A 20,535-nucleotide genomic window follows, 5' to 3' on the forward strand; every position below is an offset into this window, starting at 1 on the left:
TAGTTCTTGCATTATTTATAAACCTTAAAATATTATTCACTAAGTTTCAATGATATGTATGAAATTCCAAGTTTGATTTTTAGTAGCTTATCTTTTTATGTAATATTTAGGAATATGGATCGAAATTGGATTAATTTACCACGTATTAGTGCTGAGTATGAGAGAGGTGTAGAGGAATTTATACAATTTGCGCAACGTAATGAGGGGAGAAGTGATGATGAAGTGAAGTTTAGATGTCCTTGTGTGAACTGTTTGAATGGGAGAAAGTTGAACGCAACTCAAATTAGAGAACATCTTATATGTGATGGTTTTCTAAGATGCTATACAACATGGATATGGCACGGCGAAGAAATGCATTTTCCCACTGACTCTCAAACTGTAAATGTTACTGATTCCACCATGGAAGAAGATCGACCGGATGAAGACAAATTGGAGGACATGATCCGCGATGTTGGAGCAGAAAATTTTGCCAAAGCTCATGTGTATGAGACGATGTCCGACTGATGCGGAAGACATCCTTTGTATGTACGGTTCAACTAAGTTCACACGTTTGTCAGCGGTGTTAAGGCTCATGAATTTAAGGCGAGCAATGGATGGAGCTGATAAGAGTTTTACAGAACTGTTGATCGTTGTTGAATGAAATGTTGCCAGATGGAAATACCTGTACCTACTCGTAATTATGATGCAAGAAAATTCTTTGTCCGAATGGGTATGGAGTATAAAAGGATACATGCATTGTCCGAATGACTTGCATTTAGTATAGGAATGAGAATTGAATTTTTGACTAAAGTGTCCAAAATGTGGCTTATCACGATACAAGTCGAAAAACAAGGTGAAGATAAGTGGTCAGATAGAAAAAGAATGGATTCTGCTTTGAAAGTAGTTTGGTACCTTCCACTAGTGCCCAGACTTAAGCGTTTGTTTGCGAATCCCAAAGATGCTAAAAACCTAGATGGCATGCAGATGAGAGAAAAATTGATGGGCTGCTTCGTCATCCAGCTGATTCAAAGCAATGGAAAAATATTGATCGACAATTCCCCGAATTTGGTAAAGAGTGTATAAATCTTAGGCTTGGTTTAGCCACTGATGGAATGAACCCATTTGGTAATCTGAGTACCAATCACAGTTGTTGGCCAGTTATATTGATAATTTACAACTTATCTCCTGCATTGTGCATGAAGAGGAAGTACATGATGTTGTCTATGATGATATCTGGTCCAAAGCAGCCTGGAAATGACATAGATGTTTATCTAAGCCCACTAGTTGAAGACTTGAAGGTTTTGTGGGTTGATGGGGTTGAAATATTTGATGCATTCGCTTCAGAGACTTTTATGATGCGTGCAATGTTATTTTGCACCATTAATGACTTCCCTGCTTATGGTAATTTGTCAGGATACAGTGTCAAGGGTCATAAAGTGTGTCCTATATGTGAAGAAAACACTGCAGCTCATCAATTGAAACATGGAAGAAAGACGGTGTATCTGCGTCATCGGAGATTTCTAAAACGTAATCATCCATATCGAAGGTTAAAAAAAACATTCAATGGAGATCAAGAGAGGGACGAAGCACCAAATCCACTTACTGGCCTTCAAGTTCTTGAAAAAGTTAATAAAATACATCATGTATTTGGGAAAACATCGAAGAAGTCATCGAGGTGAGGGCTGAATTCCAGATGCTATACCAGCAGCAGTTTCAGAGCATGCGCCCGGTGCCGTCTCCTATAGAGGAACATGTTATCCTCCCCCTCCCACAGGTAAACTTAATAAACATTTATGTGCAATTATTTCTATCTTTTGTATAATCTAACATTTACTCTGACAGGGAGAAGCGCGAAAGGAAGTTGTTCCGCATCAGCCATCCCAGAGGATGACATGGACGATGGTAGTCCATGTCTGCTATACATTTTAGAGGATACTGAGATGGTGCTGGTAGCTCGTGGAACAGAGTTTAGGTCAGCGACTGTATGTCATGGTATGCAACTATTAGAGGATGAGGTGAAGGTCTCAGTGGATGAAATGATCATACCAGATGCCTCGGTTCCTCTGTCCACGGAAGAGATTTTCACTGTGGAACAAGCATATAAGTCGTTTATTACTTGGCCTAAATTTTTTGTTAAACCAGTTTCTGACCCCTCGGTATGAAATTCTTCTTTACACTTCTCAATTTTAAAGGTTTTTGATGTCAAAACTTATCTTATCTTTTCATGTAACAACAGACGCAGGCACAAGAGAAGATTCCTCTATCTGAGGATGACCCTCTTTCTTCATTGCATCTACTTGCTGACATCCTTGATGATAAGCCTTTGGAGGTTGAGTATGATGCTAATGTATTTGGGACAGGCTCTGAGGTCCCAATATACCTTAATAGCCAAGATGTCCGTGAGCTTGCGTCGGGAACACAAGAGTTGAATATTTCAATTATTCAACTTTGGACGATGTAAGTCTATGACCAATTATTTATATATAAAATTGATTTATATATCAAGTATCCTTATATCAAAGTTAATTTTTGATTTCAGGTATATGTCTGGGGTCAGTAACAAGTTGGGGCGTTCTGATGATTATGGATTCATTGATCCCCAATCAATTCATGAATCAGATGATTTTGATCAGATCAACATGAATCTGATAAGAAGTTTTGGAAGGGGCAAGAAAATATACTTTTTGCCTTATATATCCGGGTAAGTGAACTTTGTTAACATAATAATGTTCCATATGTGATTTTAATATTTAATAGTTACGTTATTATGAATTTCAGGCGCCATTGGCAACTTCTTGTTATGTCTATGCAATACAACTATGCTTTGTGGTTCTGTTCATTGCACAGGCCTCCTCCCACACAACTCAGACAAGCAATTGATTGATTGGTAAGAACCTCAATGTTTGGACTTTCTTTGTTATATAAATGAATGCTAAAACCTTTTTTTATATACAGTTATATTCCAGCAAGTATAATGATGGGTGGGAGATCAATTGTTAATAGTAGAAAGATTGCTTGCATTTCTCTCAAGGTTTGACATATGCTAAAGCCATACTTTGTTATAATTGTTTTATTTTAATGTTATTCACTAACTATTATCAACTGTGATGATATATTGTAGTGTAACAGACAAAATGGGTCATATGAGTGCGGATACTATGTAACATCACAAGTCGCTGGGAAACGGTAATATTTAACTTTAACAAATTTTGATTTTTTCCCAAATGTTGAATTCATATACACTAATTAATATGAATTGTCTTTTGCAGAGATTCAAGACTACTACACCAGTTCCTGAGAAGTCACTATTATTCATTAGGAACGCTGCTGCGAAGTATATAATTAGATTATACAATAGCTCTTAGATTTAAACATTGCATTTGATTAGATTGAATTTTCTTAGACTTTGTACTTTATTTGATGTTGAAATACATTTGAACATGTGTTTGTTATGTTCAAATTGAATTTGTGTACATGTTTTTATATGCAGGTCTGTTTTTGTGGTAGTGGATATCACAAAAACAGACCTGCAATTTTAAAAAACTGCAGGGGAATATGCCGCGGTTGTAACCACAACCGCGACATATAGTGTTTCTTTTTTTTGTAAAATGAGACATATGGCCGCGGTTAGTGCTAAAACCGCGGCATATACTACAGTCTTTTGCCGCGGTTGAACCGCGGCATATAGTGGACAAAATTTTTTTTTTTTTAAAAAAATGGATTTAGGCAGCGGTTCCTTGGACAACCGCGGCATATTCCGCAACCTATATACCGCGGTCATAACCGCGGCCTAAAGTCTCTGACTTACTACCGCGGCTAAATATGTCGCGGTTCGTAAACCGCGACGTATAGTGAAAAATAACCGCGGTAAAATCCCCTCGCTGCACTAGTGTGACACCAATTATAAAATTGAGGTATATTAAGGAGAGATAAAAAGGTGAGACTTTTGGCCTCAGGTCAAAAACCGATGTAAAAAAAGTTACGATTTTGCTCCCTAAGGTTTTCTAGGTTGTATGGTGTATGAAGAACAAACCAACAAACAAAAATATGAAAAACCTAAAACGAAACTAACCTTGAAGGTGAGTTTGGTGGTGAAACGAAACGAAACAAACGTCACACAAAGCGCCTATCCAAATAGTACCTATGCATAAAACCAATCGGTCAAAACGAGAGAAAATCATACTTAAGTACTTAATCAACGTAAAATGAAAGAAATAGAAGAAGCGTTGAGGATGGTTGCAAAAATGAAAGATGTAGAGAGGAGAGCGACAACGAAGAGAAGGGTGGCGCAACAGAGTAAAGAAAACGAAGAAGAAATATGGAACATGCTCTATTACTTTGAGAAATTTAATCCTAGAAACGCATATTATTACCTCGATTATTTTATTAACAGAAGCAATAAGAGCTCTATGACCTCAGATATATTAAGAACCGCTGCCTAAAGTCTCTCAAAAAAATAAAAAAAAATAATATCTTTAGTTATTTTATGTCTCGATTCGCAACATAACCGAAGCAGAAGGACTCTATGATCTTTGTTTTCTAGACAACTGAGATCATAAACCTACTTCAAAAATGAGTCAATGGAAAAGTAAAATTTGCAGTGGGATTTGATCTCGGTTATTTATAGAACCGAAGTCATAGACCCATTTAGGCTTCAGTTCCTTTTGAACCGAGATATATATGTTGGCGATAATTACAAAAATGTCAAACGCAAGTTAATATCCATATTTTTTTACTAGTGATACACCAAAGACCAATAATAAAACGCTAAATAGAGTGGAACAAACACAAAACTTAGCCACTAACATGGCGACAACGATGGAGGAAAGAGGAGTTTTCGCAAAACAACAAAAGCGCTTTCGAAAGATCAAACAAAATCACCAAGACGATGAGTGACAATGGTCGAGGAATTGAAAGAGCAGACCACCTAGACACCAATACCACCTCGACACGTAACATTGTAAAAAATTTGTCAAAATTTTGTTGTTAACCTTTCACGATCCATGTCTAAAAGTGTTTTCTTGCAAATTAAAAAAAACAACTCCACGTTCACGCAAAAAATTTTCCCTTTAAAATGTAATGCAATTGCAAACACACATATAGATAAATTCTCAAACTAAAACTCAATACTACAAACACACATGACACTAAGAACAAAAACATAAAAGATCCAACTCAGTCTTTGTCTCATACCCTACGTTTAGTCTCTGAAATCTAAAACACTCATGCATATTCTTTATTCAGGAACTTGGCTTCAACGTTTTTCCAATATCAATAACAAATCGATACTTCACATCTGCTTTAAGGAGGCGTTCCATCGCAGTGTTCACATAATCCATTTCAATAACTTCGATATCAGGTTTCACATCATGCTTCGCAGCAAAATCTATCATTTCTTGCGTCTCTTTCATCCCTCCAATTGCACTGCCACCAACCAGCTTCCTCCCTGCCAATTGTGTACAGTTATACCGACTTTCAAAATTCAATTTAACCATCAAATCACACTAGATCGAAGGTAGAATAATTTGTTTATTATTTACTTTAAACTTAAATATGAAGAGTTCTATATTCATTGTGGCCAGTGATATTTTTCTGCATTTTTCTCTCAATACTAAGAATAACAAACATGATCACGATTCAAAACCCGCATGTGAGTAATTGGTAGCATTAATTTTAATGCAAGCTTACCCGTAAGTAAGGAAAATGCTGGAACCTCAAGAGGTTTCTCTGGAGCACCAACCATGATTAATTTACCATGAGTCTTCAACAGGCCAATCAAAGGCACGAGAGAATGGTTTGCAGAAACTGTGTCAATGATTCCATCAAAGGTTCCCATTACAGCCTACACAGATATTTAGTGAGGAACATTAGAAGTTGGTGAATGCTTTCACTTACAACAAATAAGCAACTTTAAGGCACACACAACATGTAACTAGTGACAAAAACAATTTGCATGTAATTTCTTAAAAATGTCACCAAAACTTTCGTAACCCTAGCTAGCATTTCGAAGTAAAAAAAAAAAACTAATTTTCGTTACTAAATTTTGTGAGTAATAATAATTACCATCATCTCATCTTGTTCACGGCTAACAACAAATGCATCAGCTCCCATGTGTTCGATGGCTTCCTTCTTTTTGTTGGGAGAGGTACTAATTACTGTGACCTTAAGTCCAAGAGCTTTGGCAAACTTGACGGCCATGTGACCAAGTCCACCAAGACCAACCACACCAATATGAAGTCCAGGCTTATCAAGTTCATAATATTTGAGAGGGCTATACACTGTGATTCCAGCACAAAGAAGAGGAGCAGCAACATCAAGAGGTATGTTATCTGGAATACGAACCACAAAGTGTTCATCTGAAACCATTGAATCGGAGTAGCCTCCGTATGTTATGGTGCCATCAACATACTTGGCACTGTATGTGAGAATCATTTTGGGGCAGTAATTCTCATGATCTTCACTACAGTTCTGACAGGAGCTACAGGATCCAACCATGCACCCCACACCAACTCTGTCTCCAACTTTGAACTTTTGCACCTTGCTTCCCACCTCTGTCACCACACCAGCAATCTCGTGTCTACACAAATTCCAATCAAATTTCACATGATGAATTGACCTTCACTTACATTTGGAACAGCTTATAATACTTCAAAAAATAAATAAAATTTTGTACTGTTGTAAGACTCAATTTCAGGTGAAGAAGGAAAGGATTGCAAGGCGTTGGAAATTGTCTTACTATTTTCAATCAGAGTAAACTTTTAAATCAGTCCTTCACATACTAAAGACACAACAAACTTATTATACAAGAAGAAAGAAAAAAAAAATGAAAAACAGAAAGAATGTTCAAACATTTTTGAGAAAGATTTGTCTTACGTGTAACTTTTAAAATTGAAGATTTTGAGTGGAAGTCTGTATAAAATTAATTATATGCTCAATATAATTGATTATACTTTTAACTTTTTTATTAATATTTACATTTTTATTTATTATAATAAAATATATAATGAATATAATTTTTTTAAAAAGAAAGTAAGATTGTTTTTAAGTTACATTAATTATACTTATTATAAACTTTTCAATTTAAATTTATTCGTTTTATCTTAATTCAAACAACTTGTTTGGTTGAGTGAAAAAAGATAGATTAAAGTAAAAGGCTTAATTTTATTAATATATGTAATTGATTTAGTTGAATTATAGATGATTGATAAGTTATCCTATTAATTTAATGTCTAAGTTATTGTTGGGTGTATTAAACCATAAATTTTTGGCTAAAAAAATTAAAATAATTTATTTCTTAAAAACATTAATCATTTAAAAAGGTTATTCATAGATTTCCAATAATAATTATCAAAAAAGTAAAAAAATGTCAGATAAATAGAGTTATTTAAAAAAAGGTTAAATATCAGTAATAATAAATTAATATTTTAAAAAACAATTCCTAAAAATTAAATATTTTCGTCTGGATTCAGACTTAATACACTCTTTAAAAAAAATCTTACAAATAATGACAAATCACTCTCACCCAATCCACATCAATTTCAAAAATTAACTAAAATGAATCCCTACAAATATCTAGGAAAAATAAAAGTCAGCAAAAGGAAAAGAAAAGGACATATACGTACCCAGGAACAATAGGATAGATTGAACAGTTCCACTCATTCTTTAACATATGTAAGTCTGAGTGACATATTCCACAGTACATTACTTTAATTGCAACATCTTTCTCTCCTGTTGCCCTGCAAAAATTATACATCTCAACATTTCTTCAAAAAACTCAATTTTAAAATTAAATTATCGCTCAAGATGCTTATTTATTTTCGCACTCAAGAAATAAAAAATTATTAAATATTTTTTCTATTATCAAATTTAACTTATATTATATATTGGGTTAGACTTCCAAAAAGTCCAATCTTAAAAAAAATCATATCCCTAATACCATGTTATATTTGTTATATTCAAGAAGAGAGTAGAAAAATTCCTTGCACATTTTCAAGGTGCAATCTAATAAAATCATGATTCCAATTTCGTTTATACCGATTAGACTAAAAATTGGACACCGGGTTTATGGTATATTGTTCTTCTTTTGTCACGGTAGGACCGTGGAATAGAAATTTAGAAATATGTGGTTAGATAAATTATAAGTTTTACAACATTACTCTATTTTACGATTTTTTTGTTTTTTAAATTTGAAAACTTTATAACACTTCTTTATATGATTCTTTATATTTATATATAATATTAGTAAAGCTTAATTGATTTATGTCATTGTGTTTTTACTTTTCACATTGAAAAGAAATTCTAAATTAAAATTAATGGTGTCTCTTATTATTAGGATTTTTTTTTCTTGTTGTTTCTAATAAATTGTTAGAAGTTTGGGAAATCCTTTACTTTAATACTTTTGATTTGTGTTCTTATTTCCTTCATCATTATATTTAAATCCTATCTCTGTAATTATTTTATTTTAATTTCTGAAAAAAAAACTACTATATATATGTAAACCATTTGCATTTTAGTCCTTATTGAATATTTTGGAAAAAAACAAATTGAAGATGAATAAAATGTAATGAGAATTAGAACAGTACAAAAACTAAAAGGAAAAAAAATAACAATAGTCAATTGATGAATTGTGGTTGAAAATAAAAGAAAAATGAATGAACAAAAGTAATTTGAGAAGATAATACCTTCTGGAGAAATTGAAAGGGGAGAGAATGCCAGAAGTGTCCCTTGCTGCCCATCCAAATGCTTTGATGGGATGCTCTGTCTCTGCTTCTGAAACCATTTCAATTGCAGAATAGAGAGAGTAATAAGAGAGTTAAAAGAGTGGCTGAGAGAAAAAATGAGGACAACAGCAATAGCAGAAGCCATATTTAACGAGTGATTCCAATTCTCAACATGTGGATATTCTTTCTAACTCATATTAGACTTTGTCAATCATCTCAGAAATAACTTTAATAATTAATATACAATTAATATTTCTATTTAATGTGTTTAATAATCAAGTATCTGTTTCGTTGTTTTTTTTATTTTTTAAACATATATTTAAATATAATGATACAGGAAATAAAACCACATATCAAAAGTATTAAAGTAAAGAATTTCCCAAACTTGTAACAATTTATTAGAAACAACAATCAAATGGAGCAGTTTTTAATTTTCTTTAGAACAGAAGGAAAGTTTAAAAAACGAAAGCTTAAAAAATTAGATATTGATGTTATTTCTGTTGAGCACGTTTTTTTTTATGACATAAAAAAACAGAAATGATAAACGATAAATGTGTTTACACATATATAAATCATTATTTATTTATATAATTTATGTCAGTTACTTTTTTAAGTTTTAATATTTTAATTTGGTTTCTTAGTAAAATAAAATATTAATTGTTATAACATATAGGTCTTTAATCATAATTAATTAATTAAATCCTTTTATAAAATTAATTAATAAAATATAATTATTCTAACGCATTCAATAATTTATTATATATATATATATATATATGGGTTTATATATATACGCTCAGTTTTTTAGTTGATATATGTATATCTCATATAGTATAGATTCTCAGTTTTAAGGTTAAGGTTATTTGAATAATTTTCATTCTCAAAATTTAAAAAGAAAAACAAGAAACCTCGAATCCTTACTCACCGCTCTCATCCCTCATTCTTCTCAGCTCTTTCTCTCTCATCTCTCTCACTCTAACATTCTATCGCTCATCCCTACAGTAGTTCCAACTGAAAAAAATCAGAAACATTCATCTAACCCTATCCATCTTGCTCACTTATCAAATTTGTTTCTCTCTCATCTCCATCCTCTCTCTCTAACTCACACAAAGTAACTCGCGACACTGCAATTGGTTACTCTTGCTCTGTTCGGTCATTTGTTTTCCACTTTAATAAAAAAAATAATTGATGATATTGATATTGATTTTTGATTGGAGGGTTGTGTTATATCTTTTCCCTTCTGATTATTATTAAATTTCGTTTTTAAATTTTAGAATTAGTAGTTTATCTCTATGGAGATTTGATACTTGAACTATTAAGTAGTCTAGAAATATTTTTCAGAAGAGAAAAACCCTTATGTGGAAAGGGGATTTTGGAAGGGATAAGTGATTGTCTAGAAAATGGATTTCGAAAGTGAGCTCTTAAAAATAATTCTAAAAACATATTTTTCGTTGGAATATACTTTTCACCTTTCTTTGTATAACCAATCTTAAACACAACAAAAAAATGAAGCTCCTACACATAGTACTAAATGATTTAACATGAAGAAATTATTGAAGAGAGAAAATTATTGTTATTGGCTTTGTCCCCTTATTCAATAAAGAGACCATTGCTCGTTCCTTTTCGAATGTTTCATATTGATAAGCATGTTTTCATTTCATTTTTGTCCCCTTACGCATCTTCTTTATTTGAACAGATTACAGAATATTGAATAGTTTCCAAGAAGAACTACATTAATATACCAATTAACTAAAATTCAACCAGAAATTGGTAAACTAGTCATAATGAACATGTTACCTCTCAGTTTGACCAAAAAATTATTTTTCAAAGTAAATGACATTATGTAAGTTTATTTTAAACATTTCACATCTCTAACTTGTTTATTCAATATTAACATGATGTTGTCATTCTCCTTTATCATTTGCCACAAGAGTGAAATTAAGAAAAACAAACTAATTTCAAATTGGAATTTAAACTTAATAAATTTGTTACCATCACGCTCATGGTTTAATTTCTACTCCTTTCATTTATATGATTTTATAAAAATTATAAACATGATGTTGTCATTATGATTTATTATAAACATGATGTTGTCATTATGATTTATCATTTGCCGCATAAGTAAAATTAAGAAAAACAAAAGGTACTGACTTTCAAATTGAAATTTAAACTTAATAATTTGTTACCATCACGTTGATAGTTTAACTTATACTCCTTTCATTTCTATGATTTTATCAAAATTGGTATTTAAAAACTAAATTCTTTGCAACTATTATGGGTTGATGCTATCGTCTTTTCATGAGAGATTTCTTTTTTTTTTGGTTTTGAAATTATTGTAAACTTTAGTTTTTAACAAATTTAATAACAATCAGAAGGGAAAAGCCCTCCAATCAAAAATCAACATCAAATCATCAATTATTTTGTTATTAAAGTGGAAAACAAAGACAAATTGGATAAGTGGAGAAAGTGAATTAAGATTAGGTGACTGTTTCTGATTTTTTTTAGTTGGAGCTATTGTAGGAATGATAGAGAGAATGTTGAAGTGTGAGAGATGAAAGAGAAATGGTGGAGAGGTATGAGGGATGAGAGAAAGATGATAAGGGTTTTGGAGTTTCTTGTTTTTTTTAATTTTGGAAATGAAAATTATTCAAATATCCTTTACCTTAAAACTTAGAATCCATATGAGAGTATTTTTGTCTACTAAAACCCGATACACTTTACTAAAATGTACCAACTAAAAAAATATCTTACTTATTTATGTTACCAAACCCATATATATATATATATATATATATATATATATATATATATATATATATATATATATATATATATATATATATATATATATATATGATCAAGATTTTGAGTTACGTTTCGATCAAGCTTTTCTTTTTCTCTTACGTTTACTCTTTTAAAATTAAATATTATTTTTCAAAATGTAATTAACTTTCAATTTCTTTGTAAATTTTGGTATATTTAGTTTATTTTTTAATAAAAATGTTGAGTATTCAAAATCTTTGTACTTTTTTAATTCAATTTTTGTTGTCTAATTTCTAAATTAACTAGATGATGAGGTTTTTGAACTGTCATTTCACTTTTTTTTAACATGTTAAAAATTATGAGATGTTATAATTAATATAAAACATAATACACTTAATATAAAATATGATAAGTTATTTTTATTATTTTAATTAAAATTATGTTAGACCAAACTATCATATTTTGATTATTCTACGTCTTTACCAACCGTGATCAAAAGACTGTTATCAATCTTAATCAAAAGCGTATTGTCGTCTCTTACCATTAGAAGATGAAGTAAGATAACAATTACATTATTTAATTAATGAAAAAAATTAAACCGTAAGAATTTAATTGAGAAATATAAAATTTTAAAAATAATTAAAATATTTATTAAAATTTTAGTTAAAAATATTTAAATTTATAAGAAACTCAAAACTTAATTAATTTATTATTATTATATATAGAAATAACTATATTGAATAATAAGTTAAGAATCATTTTAAATGATACTTAAAAAGAACTTTTAAAATCGATAAAATGAATATTATTAATTGTATACTATTTAGAAAAATATTAAATGCATATGATATTAGTAAATATATAACAATTAAAATTATTAATGGTACCTTAAATATATTAACTGAATAAAAGGTTTAGTGATTATTCCCAAAAAACGTAAATATTTACTGTTATGATATGAAATCATTTATGTAATATTTTAAAAATGAAATTATAAAACTCCTAGAATGTTAGGTAGATATGTTATTGTATTCAAATGTCTGCGTCTACTTTTTAGTTAGATATGTTGTTTATTTAAAAGAATTTATCCAATAAGTATTAATTAAGTTTCATTTTTTTTAGAAATTGATTTTTATTTAATTTTTAATCTAAGTTATTATTCAGTTTATTTTTTTATAAGTTTTTTAATTTAAAGTTTCTTTTTTTTAATTTGAATTGTATAAGAGATTTTAAAAAATTAAAAATAATATAATAATATATAAAAATAAATTAAAGATAATAAAAGCATGTATTAAAATATAAGTATAATAATGGAAAAAGGGAGTAGAAATTATAAGTTAAAACTAAAATAAAACACTTTCATATTCTTCTGAAAGGCCCCTGTATACGTAAAGGTCAAATTAACTTATAAATTAGTCAAATAAATACTTCCTGACTACTTTTGTTTTTTAAACAATAAGTCTAAGTATTCTTTTAAAACAATATACACAAGTGTTATTATACAATATCAGTAAAAAGAGTTTTTGAACTATCTAAAATAAATATTGTTTATTTATCTTAAAATTAATATTAAGGAATGAACATAGTTATCAAAATTTTAAACAGATGATATTTTATAGTGTAGAAATTTCTTGAATAGAATGAATATATTCAGATTTTGTATATTAAATTATATATATGATTGAGTTTATTAGGACTTTAGTAAGGATTTAATTTTTATTAGGTATGAAATTATCTTATATATTTTTGAGTAAAATTAATATATCGTTTGAATATAAAAAATAAATGGAGTAAGAAATGAAAAAAAAAAGTTTTAATAGTGTACTTTTTTGTAACAATTTTTTTTTTGGAGAGAAAATATTTGTAGAATATAGAATAAATTTGATATTTTAATTATTATGGGCAGACTTTTTTCATATACAATAAATTATTTATATTGTATTTTGAATTGAAAAATTAATTATTGCGGAATTTAAGAAAAAATAATTAATCATATTTTGTATTTGATTTTTTATTTGTTTTAAAAAATAAAATTATATTTAAAAAAAATATTTGCTGTTTATTGTATTTAAATTTTGTTGTTGATGCTAATGTGAAATTATTGGTATATATAATGTGAAATTATTTTTTTAAACTTCCTTTCTCAGCAGGAAATAAAAAGTAAATACCCGAGTTACCCTTTAATTTAAATTTAAAAAATGATTCTAGAAGATCTAGTTTTTATAAGACAATAAGATTTTAATTACAATTATAAGAAGGACGATGTCTAAATCATTACACATTAGAGTTGGAAAATTACTATGACTAAAGAAGCCCGGCATGTCCCACCAAGATATTATTATAGGTATTATGATGAAAGAGAAAGTTGAATGCAGCAAAATAAATTAAGAATGGCAATGATGTTTACGGAAGAATTGTGAAGTGTGATCTCACCACTCCTATTTTTCCCATTACTGTAGCAGCAGCCGGTTGATGAGTAACCAAGTGCCTGACTGAGCGAGAAAGTTGAATTTTCTCAATGAGCGACGGCGGCCTCGTCTACCCTTCCAGGAGACCGTTTCGTCCAATAACAAAACACCAGCTTCACTAAAACATTTCTGTCACTTTCCACCTTTGAATTAGCATTTCCTAAGATATTAATTCTAGTCTCCATTTTCAAAACTTGTTGCTCAGGGAATTGACAAAAATAAATAAATTTCACGTCCGTCCTCCGCTAAAGTCTTACTCGGTGACTTCACTGCGTGGGTCAGTTATGGTTTCACGTTTCGGCCTAATAAATTTATATATATTCATGCGTTAAAAACCTTATTATATATATCCTCAGCTCCTCAGTTAGTTCTTCACAAAAAGTTGCCATTCTTTTCCAGTTTCATTAATTCTATCAGTCCCTTTTCTCTTGCAAAATTTGAACATGTCGAACGTGTTAGCAGGCAGTGAAAAGGGAGAAGTTTCTGCATATGGGTGGGCAGCTAGAGACGATTCGGGAATTCTCTCCCCATTCCACTTTACAAGAAGGTATAATATGTCTTAATTGAAATTGCATGCTCTTCAAAGAAAACCCCATTTGCAAAAGGACTGATTTTTTGTTTTCTTGAACAAAATTAACAGGGCAAACGGTGATAATGATATCACACTCGAAATACTCTACTGTGGGATTTGCCACACGGACCTCCACTTCGCGAGGAACGACTTTGGGATGTCGATCTATCCAATGGTTCCTGGGTATACTATTTTCTCCAGAAAGATCTCCTTTTAATCGTTAAAAACTGCGACTTTTTGCTTAGTTACTCATAAAACTTTTGTCTTACTATGTGGAATAAAGTATATACTGAAACGAGCATACGTTGTTTTAGGCATGAGATTGTGGGTAAAGTGACAAAGGTGGGTAGCAAAGTCACAAAATTCAGTGTTGGAGACATAGCTGGTGTGGGTGGCTCTGTGGGTTCGTGCGGCTCGTGTTCGGAGTGCAGCGAGGGATTCTATGTGTATTGTCCAAAGATGATTTTAACCTACAGTGCACGCTGCCATGATGGAACAGTAACCCAAGGTGGATACTCTGATAATCTGGTGGTTGATCAGAACTTTGCGGTGCTAATCCCGAAGTCCATGCCACTGGCTAGTACAGCCCCCTTGTTGTGTGCTGGAATCACAGTCTACAGCCCGTTGAAGTATCACGGGCTTACTCAGCCCGGGTTGCACTTGGGTGTGGTGGGCCTGGGAGGCCTAGGTCACGTGGCTGTGAAGTTTGCCAAGGCTTTTGGCATGCGTGTCACTGTGATAAGTACATCTCCCAGCAAGAAAAAGGAAGCATTGGAGAGGTTTGGTGCAGATGCATTCTTGGTTAGTCGAGACCAACAACAGTTGCAGGTAACACTCACACACCAATTTGCTTGGTTTAATCTACTGATATAATGTATATGCATGCATGCATGACATGATCAAAATCTGAATACTGAATTTCTGTGGTGGGGGTGATTTTAGGATGCCGTGGGAACCATGGACGCCATTATTGACACTGTTTCAGCTAATCACTCCATCCAACCACTGATTGGTTTATTGAAAACAAGAGGAAAGTTGATTTTGTTGGGTGGACCAGCCAAACCTCTTGAGGTTTTAGCTATGCCTTTGCTTTTGGGTGAGTCTTGTTATAACACTTCCACAATTGTTTTATATGTATCATGTAGAGGAAAATGAGTAACAGTATGAAAATGTGTTGAATTATATATAGGGAGAAAGATGATTGCTGGAAGTGCAGGAGGTGGGAGAGAAGAGATTCAAGAGATGATTAATTTTGCAGCAAAACACAATATTACAGCAGATGTGGAAGTCATTTCAATGGAGTACGTGAACACTGCTATGGAGAGACTAGAAAAGAATGATGTTAAATATCGCTTTGTCATTGATGTGGCAAACACCATATAAGCTGCATGTTCAAAGAACCACAGAAGAAGCAAGCCATAGCAATATACTTAATACTGTTATAATCTCACGCGTTACTAAAATTGTAGGGAATTATTGAATGATATTTTCCAAACACAGTTCAAAGTTTGATCTTGTTAATCAAACTTATTTAATGATCTAGTTTAGATGATACGATTTGATATATTCAAATATAAAATTACTTTATAATTGTACTCTTTTAGTTGAAAAATAAAATAATGTACCTGCTCACAACTCATTGTCATACATTTTTATCATTAAAATTTTTCTCTTTTATATTAATTGTCAAGTGTTAAGGTATAATTTTTGTAATATAAACACTCTTTAGGAATCGGTTGAAAACAGGAAAAATTCATACAACCTCCTCCTGCAACTACTTTTTAATGAGAAAATCATTATTTTGATACCTGACAAATTTTTACACATTTAATATTTGTTATTTTATCCTTTAATGTTTCTTTTTCTGTAATAATATAAAAGTCTTTTCAATGACCAAAACATTCTTAAAAAGTAAGTTGTCTAGTGCAAGTAGTTTCAAAAAACCATTTTCCTTTTACTAATTATATATATACATATATTCTTTGTGAACAAGTACTTTTTAAGATATTACAGAAATTTAAATAAATTATTTTCCTTTTTAATCCAAAACCAGCAAAGAAATCCTCATACTCAATTTATTACTATTAAATATAATAACTATCTGTATATTAATTACTACTAAAATAACATTATACGGATTAAAATAATTTTACTGTATTTAGAATTGAAAGCCTCCAATACTTTACTCTTTTTTATATTTTTATGTAAATTTTAATAATAAAATGAATAATATTTTATTAACTAGCTAGTTCTTCTTTAAGGCCTTGTTCACTTGAGTAGATTTGAGGGAGAGTAATTGAGGAGATTTGAAAGAATTTGAAAATAATTTTTTTTGTTGATTATTTGAATGAATTTGGAGGTAAATGAAATTGGATTTGGAAGTAAATTCATATGTAGGTGTCCTCGATCGTGTCACACGTCTATATATATATACATATATATATATATAATATCTGTATCATATATGAAATATTTATTTTTAACTGAAAACATCTGGTGACTGAGATTGCTTGCACTTTCTTCTATAGATATATTAAAGAATTTTGTCGTCCATCAACCTAATAAAAGGTATAAGCTCTAAGAGATTTGATAAAGCTATGAGAAATAAAAGTGGAGGCTTGTTGGATGAATAAGATTTGTATTTGTATTGTGAAAATTGTTGAAAATTATTTTTAAACGTTTTAAAATTTGATGGTCCCCAATTTCAAGATGATCCAAAAGTTTAGGGTGAAAAGTTGCACTTGAATTGTTTTCTTAGCAGTAGAAGAAAAAGAAGTATACCGACACCATTGATGATAATAAATTTCTTGTTGTAATATGAGAGACATTGTCAATGCACATGGGATACTTTTGAAAAAATGGAAGGCTCTGAAAGCTAATATAACATGTTTTCCCTTTATCTTGACGAAAATGTCAAAGGTGGGAGAATTCAAATGCTTGATATTATTATTAGTACTATGTTTCCATTATCTCTCAAATCTATATTTTACAACTCTTTGGTGGAGATATCCATTTGCAATATTGACATAATCAATAGCAATAAAGTCAACTCTACTGGTTTCCTTCATGATGATTAATTGATTGTAAATCCATAATTGCTTTTCAACGTTGGACAAATAACGACGATTTTGTTAAAAAAAATTATTCATACTATGATAATAGTCTTATTTTCATTCAACCTTAACACAAAAAAAAAAAAAGTGTAAATTCAACCTTGAACCAAATACAAATAATAAAAATTAAAAACAAATATCAACTAACTTAAAATAAAATTTATTTAATTTATCTCTATTTTATATCAACAAAAAAAATAATAATGTACTTAAATAAATGGAAAATCAAAACTACTTATCCTTGTTTTATCTCTATCAAAATCAAACTAAATATTACTAAACTCAAAACTAATAAAATAAGATTTAAACAAAATTATTAATAAATCCCGTAAAATTTAAGTTTATCCCAACAAAACTACTCCGTAAACTTAAATTTATCATCCTTTATTTGGCTTTCCATGTGTATCATCTTTCTCTTTTCTGTTTTCATCTAGTTTAAGAACACTAGATGCTTCCTCGTTCTTGTCAACTATTGCCTTCTTCAGCTCCTCAAGTTTAACCTTCTATTTATTCATCATCTCATTAGTTTCATCTAGAAGTCTCTCTACTTGTTGGATCTCTTCATCTTTTTGTCTTAGTTTCTTCTTCAGGTTTTCCATCTCCATGTTTTCTGCTTCATCATTGTTGGAACCAAGCTCTCCAACTCCACACTCTCTACATTTGAGCTCTTTGCTATCAAAAAAATTCCACACTCTTCTTCCACATCTTTAGTAAGGAGTTTTGTCTACCTCTTTGTCTCAGTTTGACAATACTTTGCAATGTGGTTAGCCTAACACTTCCTCAATCTACAGTCGTTTGCATAATGGTCATGCTTGCCACAGTTAAAACACTTCAATCTTGACCGATCTCCTCGACCTTTCCCTTATCCTCGGTCACGCCAACTCTGCTGACTGGTTTGTTCTTCACTATCAACCTAAAATTACCTCGGCTACGTCCACCTCGTCCTCGACCTTCAAGACCTCGGCTCTGAGTATTTCAAGTTTCATTTGAGTCCAAATGTGCTTGTAGTGCTTGATCATTGGGTTCCCTCTTTTTCTTCTTCTTCCTCAGTTCGTGGGCCTTTAATACCCAACTAACTCCTTCACAGTGAGAGTTGACAGATCCTTTATCTCTTCAAAATCATCCGTCAAATTTTTCAAGATCTTTTTCGCAGTCGATTAGGAGGAACATCTTCACCGTTCATTTCAATTTGGTTAGCCATCTTCTACACTCAAGCTATAAACTCAACAACTTCCTCATTTTCATCCATCTCCATATGTTCAAACTCTCTTTTGAGAGCTTGTACTTGAACTTGCCTCACACAAATATCTCCTTTGTAAGCCACCTCCAGAACTTCCCAGACTTCTTTTGTTGACTTTGCATTAGGTATTTTCTCGAACTCTGATTCATCCACTACATTGTACAGAAAGTATAAAGTTGATTTGTCTTTCACCCGAGTCCTTTTCAATGCAGCAATCTGGGTCATTGTCGGATGCTTATCCTTTGTGCGTTCATTGTACCTGTCCTCCACTATGTCCCATACATCTTAGGATGCAAGAAGAACTTTAATCTACAAATACCAATTGTCGTAATTGATCTTTTCTGATAATTGTGACACTCTTTCTCTGTTGACTACCTTTGTCAACTTTCTCACAGAAAACCCAAGCACTCAATTTTTCTCTCACAGTGTTTGATTCTTCTCTCTCTCCTTTTTTTCTCTCAGTGCTCAGAACATAAAGCTCTTATACCACTTTGTTAAAATGAGTGACCCACACTATGATAATACTCTTCAATTCACTACGGTTATTTTCATTGAACCTTAACACCCTTTAAGTAGGAGAAAATTGGACCTTGAACCAAGTACAAATAATAAAAACTAAAAATAAAATATTAATTGACTCAAAATAAAATCTACTTAATATATCTCTATCTTATATCAACAAAATAAAATAATATTGCACCTAAATAAATGGAAAATCAAAAACTATCTATCCTTATTCTATCTCTATCAAAATCAAACTAAATATTACTAAATCCAAAACTAATAAAATAAGATTTAAACAAAGTTATTAATAAACTCCTAAAATTTAAGTTTATCCCAACATATTTGGGGGTAACAATTCATCGTCTTTGGAAATAACGATGGTCTAAAATCGTCATCATATGACCATTTAATTTTCATTTTTATAAGACATTCATATTTCGTGTCCTAATTTTTCACTACTTCCTTGTAGTTGTCTGTCACTTACCCTTGTCGCTGCTCAATTTGAAGACTTCCTTTTTTGTTGTTATCGTCATTCACAAGCCATTGTAGGTCACTTCCACCATTAAAACAATTGTTCAAGAGTATACTTTGTGCCTATTTTCTATACGCCTTTTTCCTTTGTCGTTGTTTGCGACCACCTTCCTGGCCTCCAGTGCCAACGTTCGTGATCACCCTGTTTGTCATTATGGTTATGTTGACCAACATTATCCTCATTCCCTCTTGTTTGTTACTCTTCTTTTTCAAAGTCAATATACATTATTAATATCTTACAAAATGTGTTAGTGTAAAATTATATTGAATAAGTTTATTGTTAGGAGTTATTATAAATGTTTTTTTAATATTTTGGTAATAAGTATGAATTGTTAGATAACTTTTCTTTAATTTAAGTACTATGGGAATTAATGAGTATGAATTGTTATTTGAAATATATGTTAAACGTGTTGGGATTAAGTCCGGATGTGCATGACCTTTAACAAACATTGAGAAAAACGTGAAATGCTATCGAAATGTGTTATTCAATTATAAGTGAATCTTCTCGAATTGGATAGGGTCATACCTTTTTATGAAAAAATGTGAGATTTGAATGCATTGATAGAAAACTAATTTCGATCATGTATTTATAGAACATATATATGAATTGGGATTGGATTAATTTGTCACGTATAAGTGATGATTA

At 30.9% G+C, this 20,535-nt stretch overlaps 2 protein-coding genes across 2 annotated transcripts; one reads left to right on the top strand and one right to left on the bottom strand.

The window, feature by feature from the left end:
* Nucleotides 1-5,054: 5,054 nt before the first annotated feature.
* Nucleotides 5,055-8,800, bottom strand: LOC148196115 (putative mannitol dehydrogenase). Its single transcript, XM_088094726.1, has 5 exons — nucleotides 8,661-8,800; nucleotides 7,602-7,715; nucleotides 6,043-6,556; nucleotides 5,668-5,821; nucleotides 5,055-5,425 (listed from the first exon to the last, which is right to left on the bottom strand). The coding sequence occupies exons 1-5, from the start codon at nucleotides 8,756-8,758 to the stop codon at nucleotides 5,220-5,222; spliced, it is 1,086 nt and encodes a 361-aa protein (XP_087950852.1). The 5' UTR covers nucleotides 8,759-8,800; the 3' UTR covers nucleotides 5,055-5,219.
* Nucleotides 8,801-14,283: 5,483 nt separating this feature from the next.
* On the top strand, nucleotides 14,284-16,178 carry LOC148196116 (putative mannitol dehydrogenase). Its single transcript, XM_088094727.1, has 5 exons — nucleotides 14,284-14,477; nucleotides 14,571-14,684; nucleotides 14,816-15,329; nucleotides 15,444-15,597; nucleotides 15,691-16,178. Exons 1-5 carry the CDS (start codon nucleotides 14,374-14,376, stop codon nucleotides 15,882-15,884), a joined length of 1,080 nt encoding a protein of 359 aa, XP_087950853.1. The 5' UTR covers nucleotides 14,284-14,373; the 3' UTR covers nucleotides 15,885-16,178.
* Nucleotides 16,179-20,535: the final 4,357 nt, after the last annotated feature.

This window comes from Vigna umbellata, chromosome 7, assembly GCF_029865625.1.
Source record: "Vigna umbellata cultivar VRB3 chromosome 7, Vumbellata_1.0, whole genome shotgun sequence".
Lineage (NCBI taxonomy): Eukaryota > Viridiplantae > Streptophyta > Magnoliopsida > Fabales > Fabaceae > Vigna > Vigna umbellata.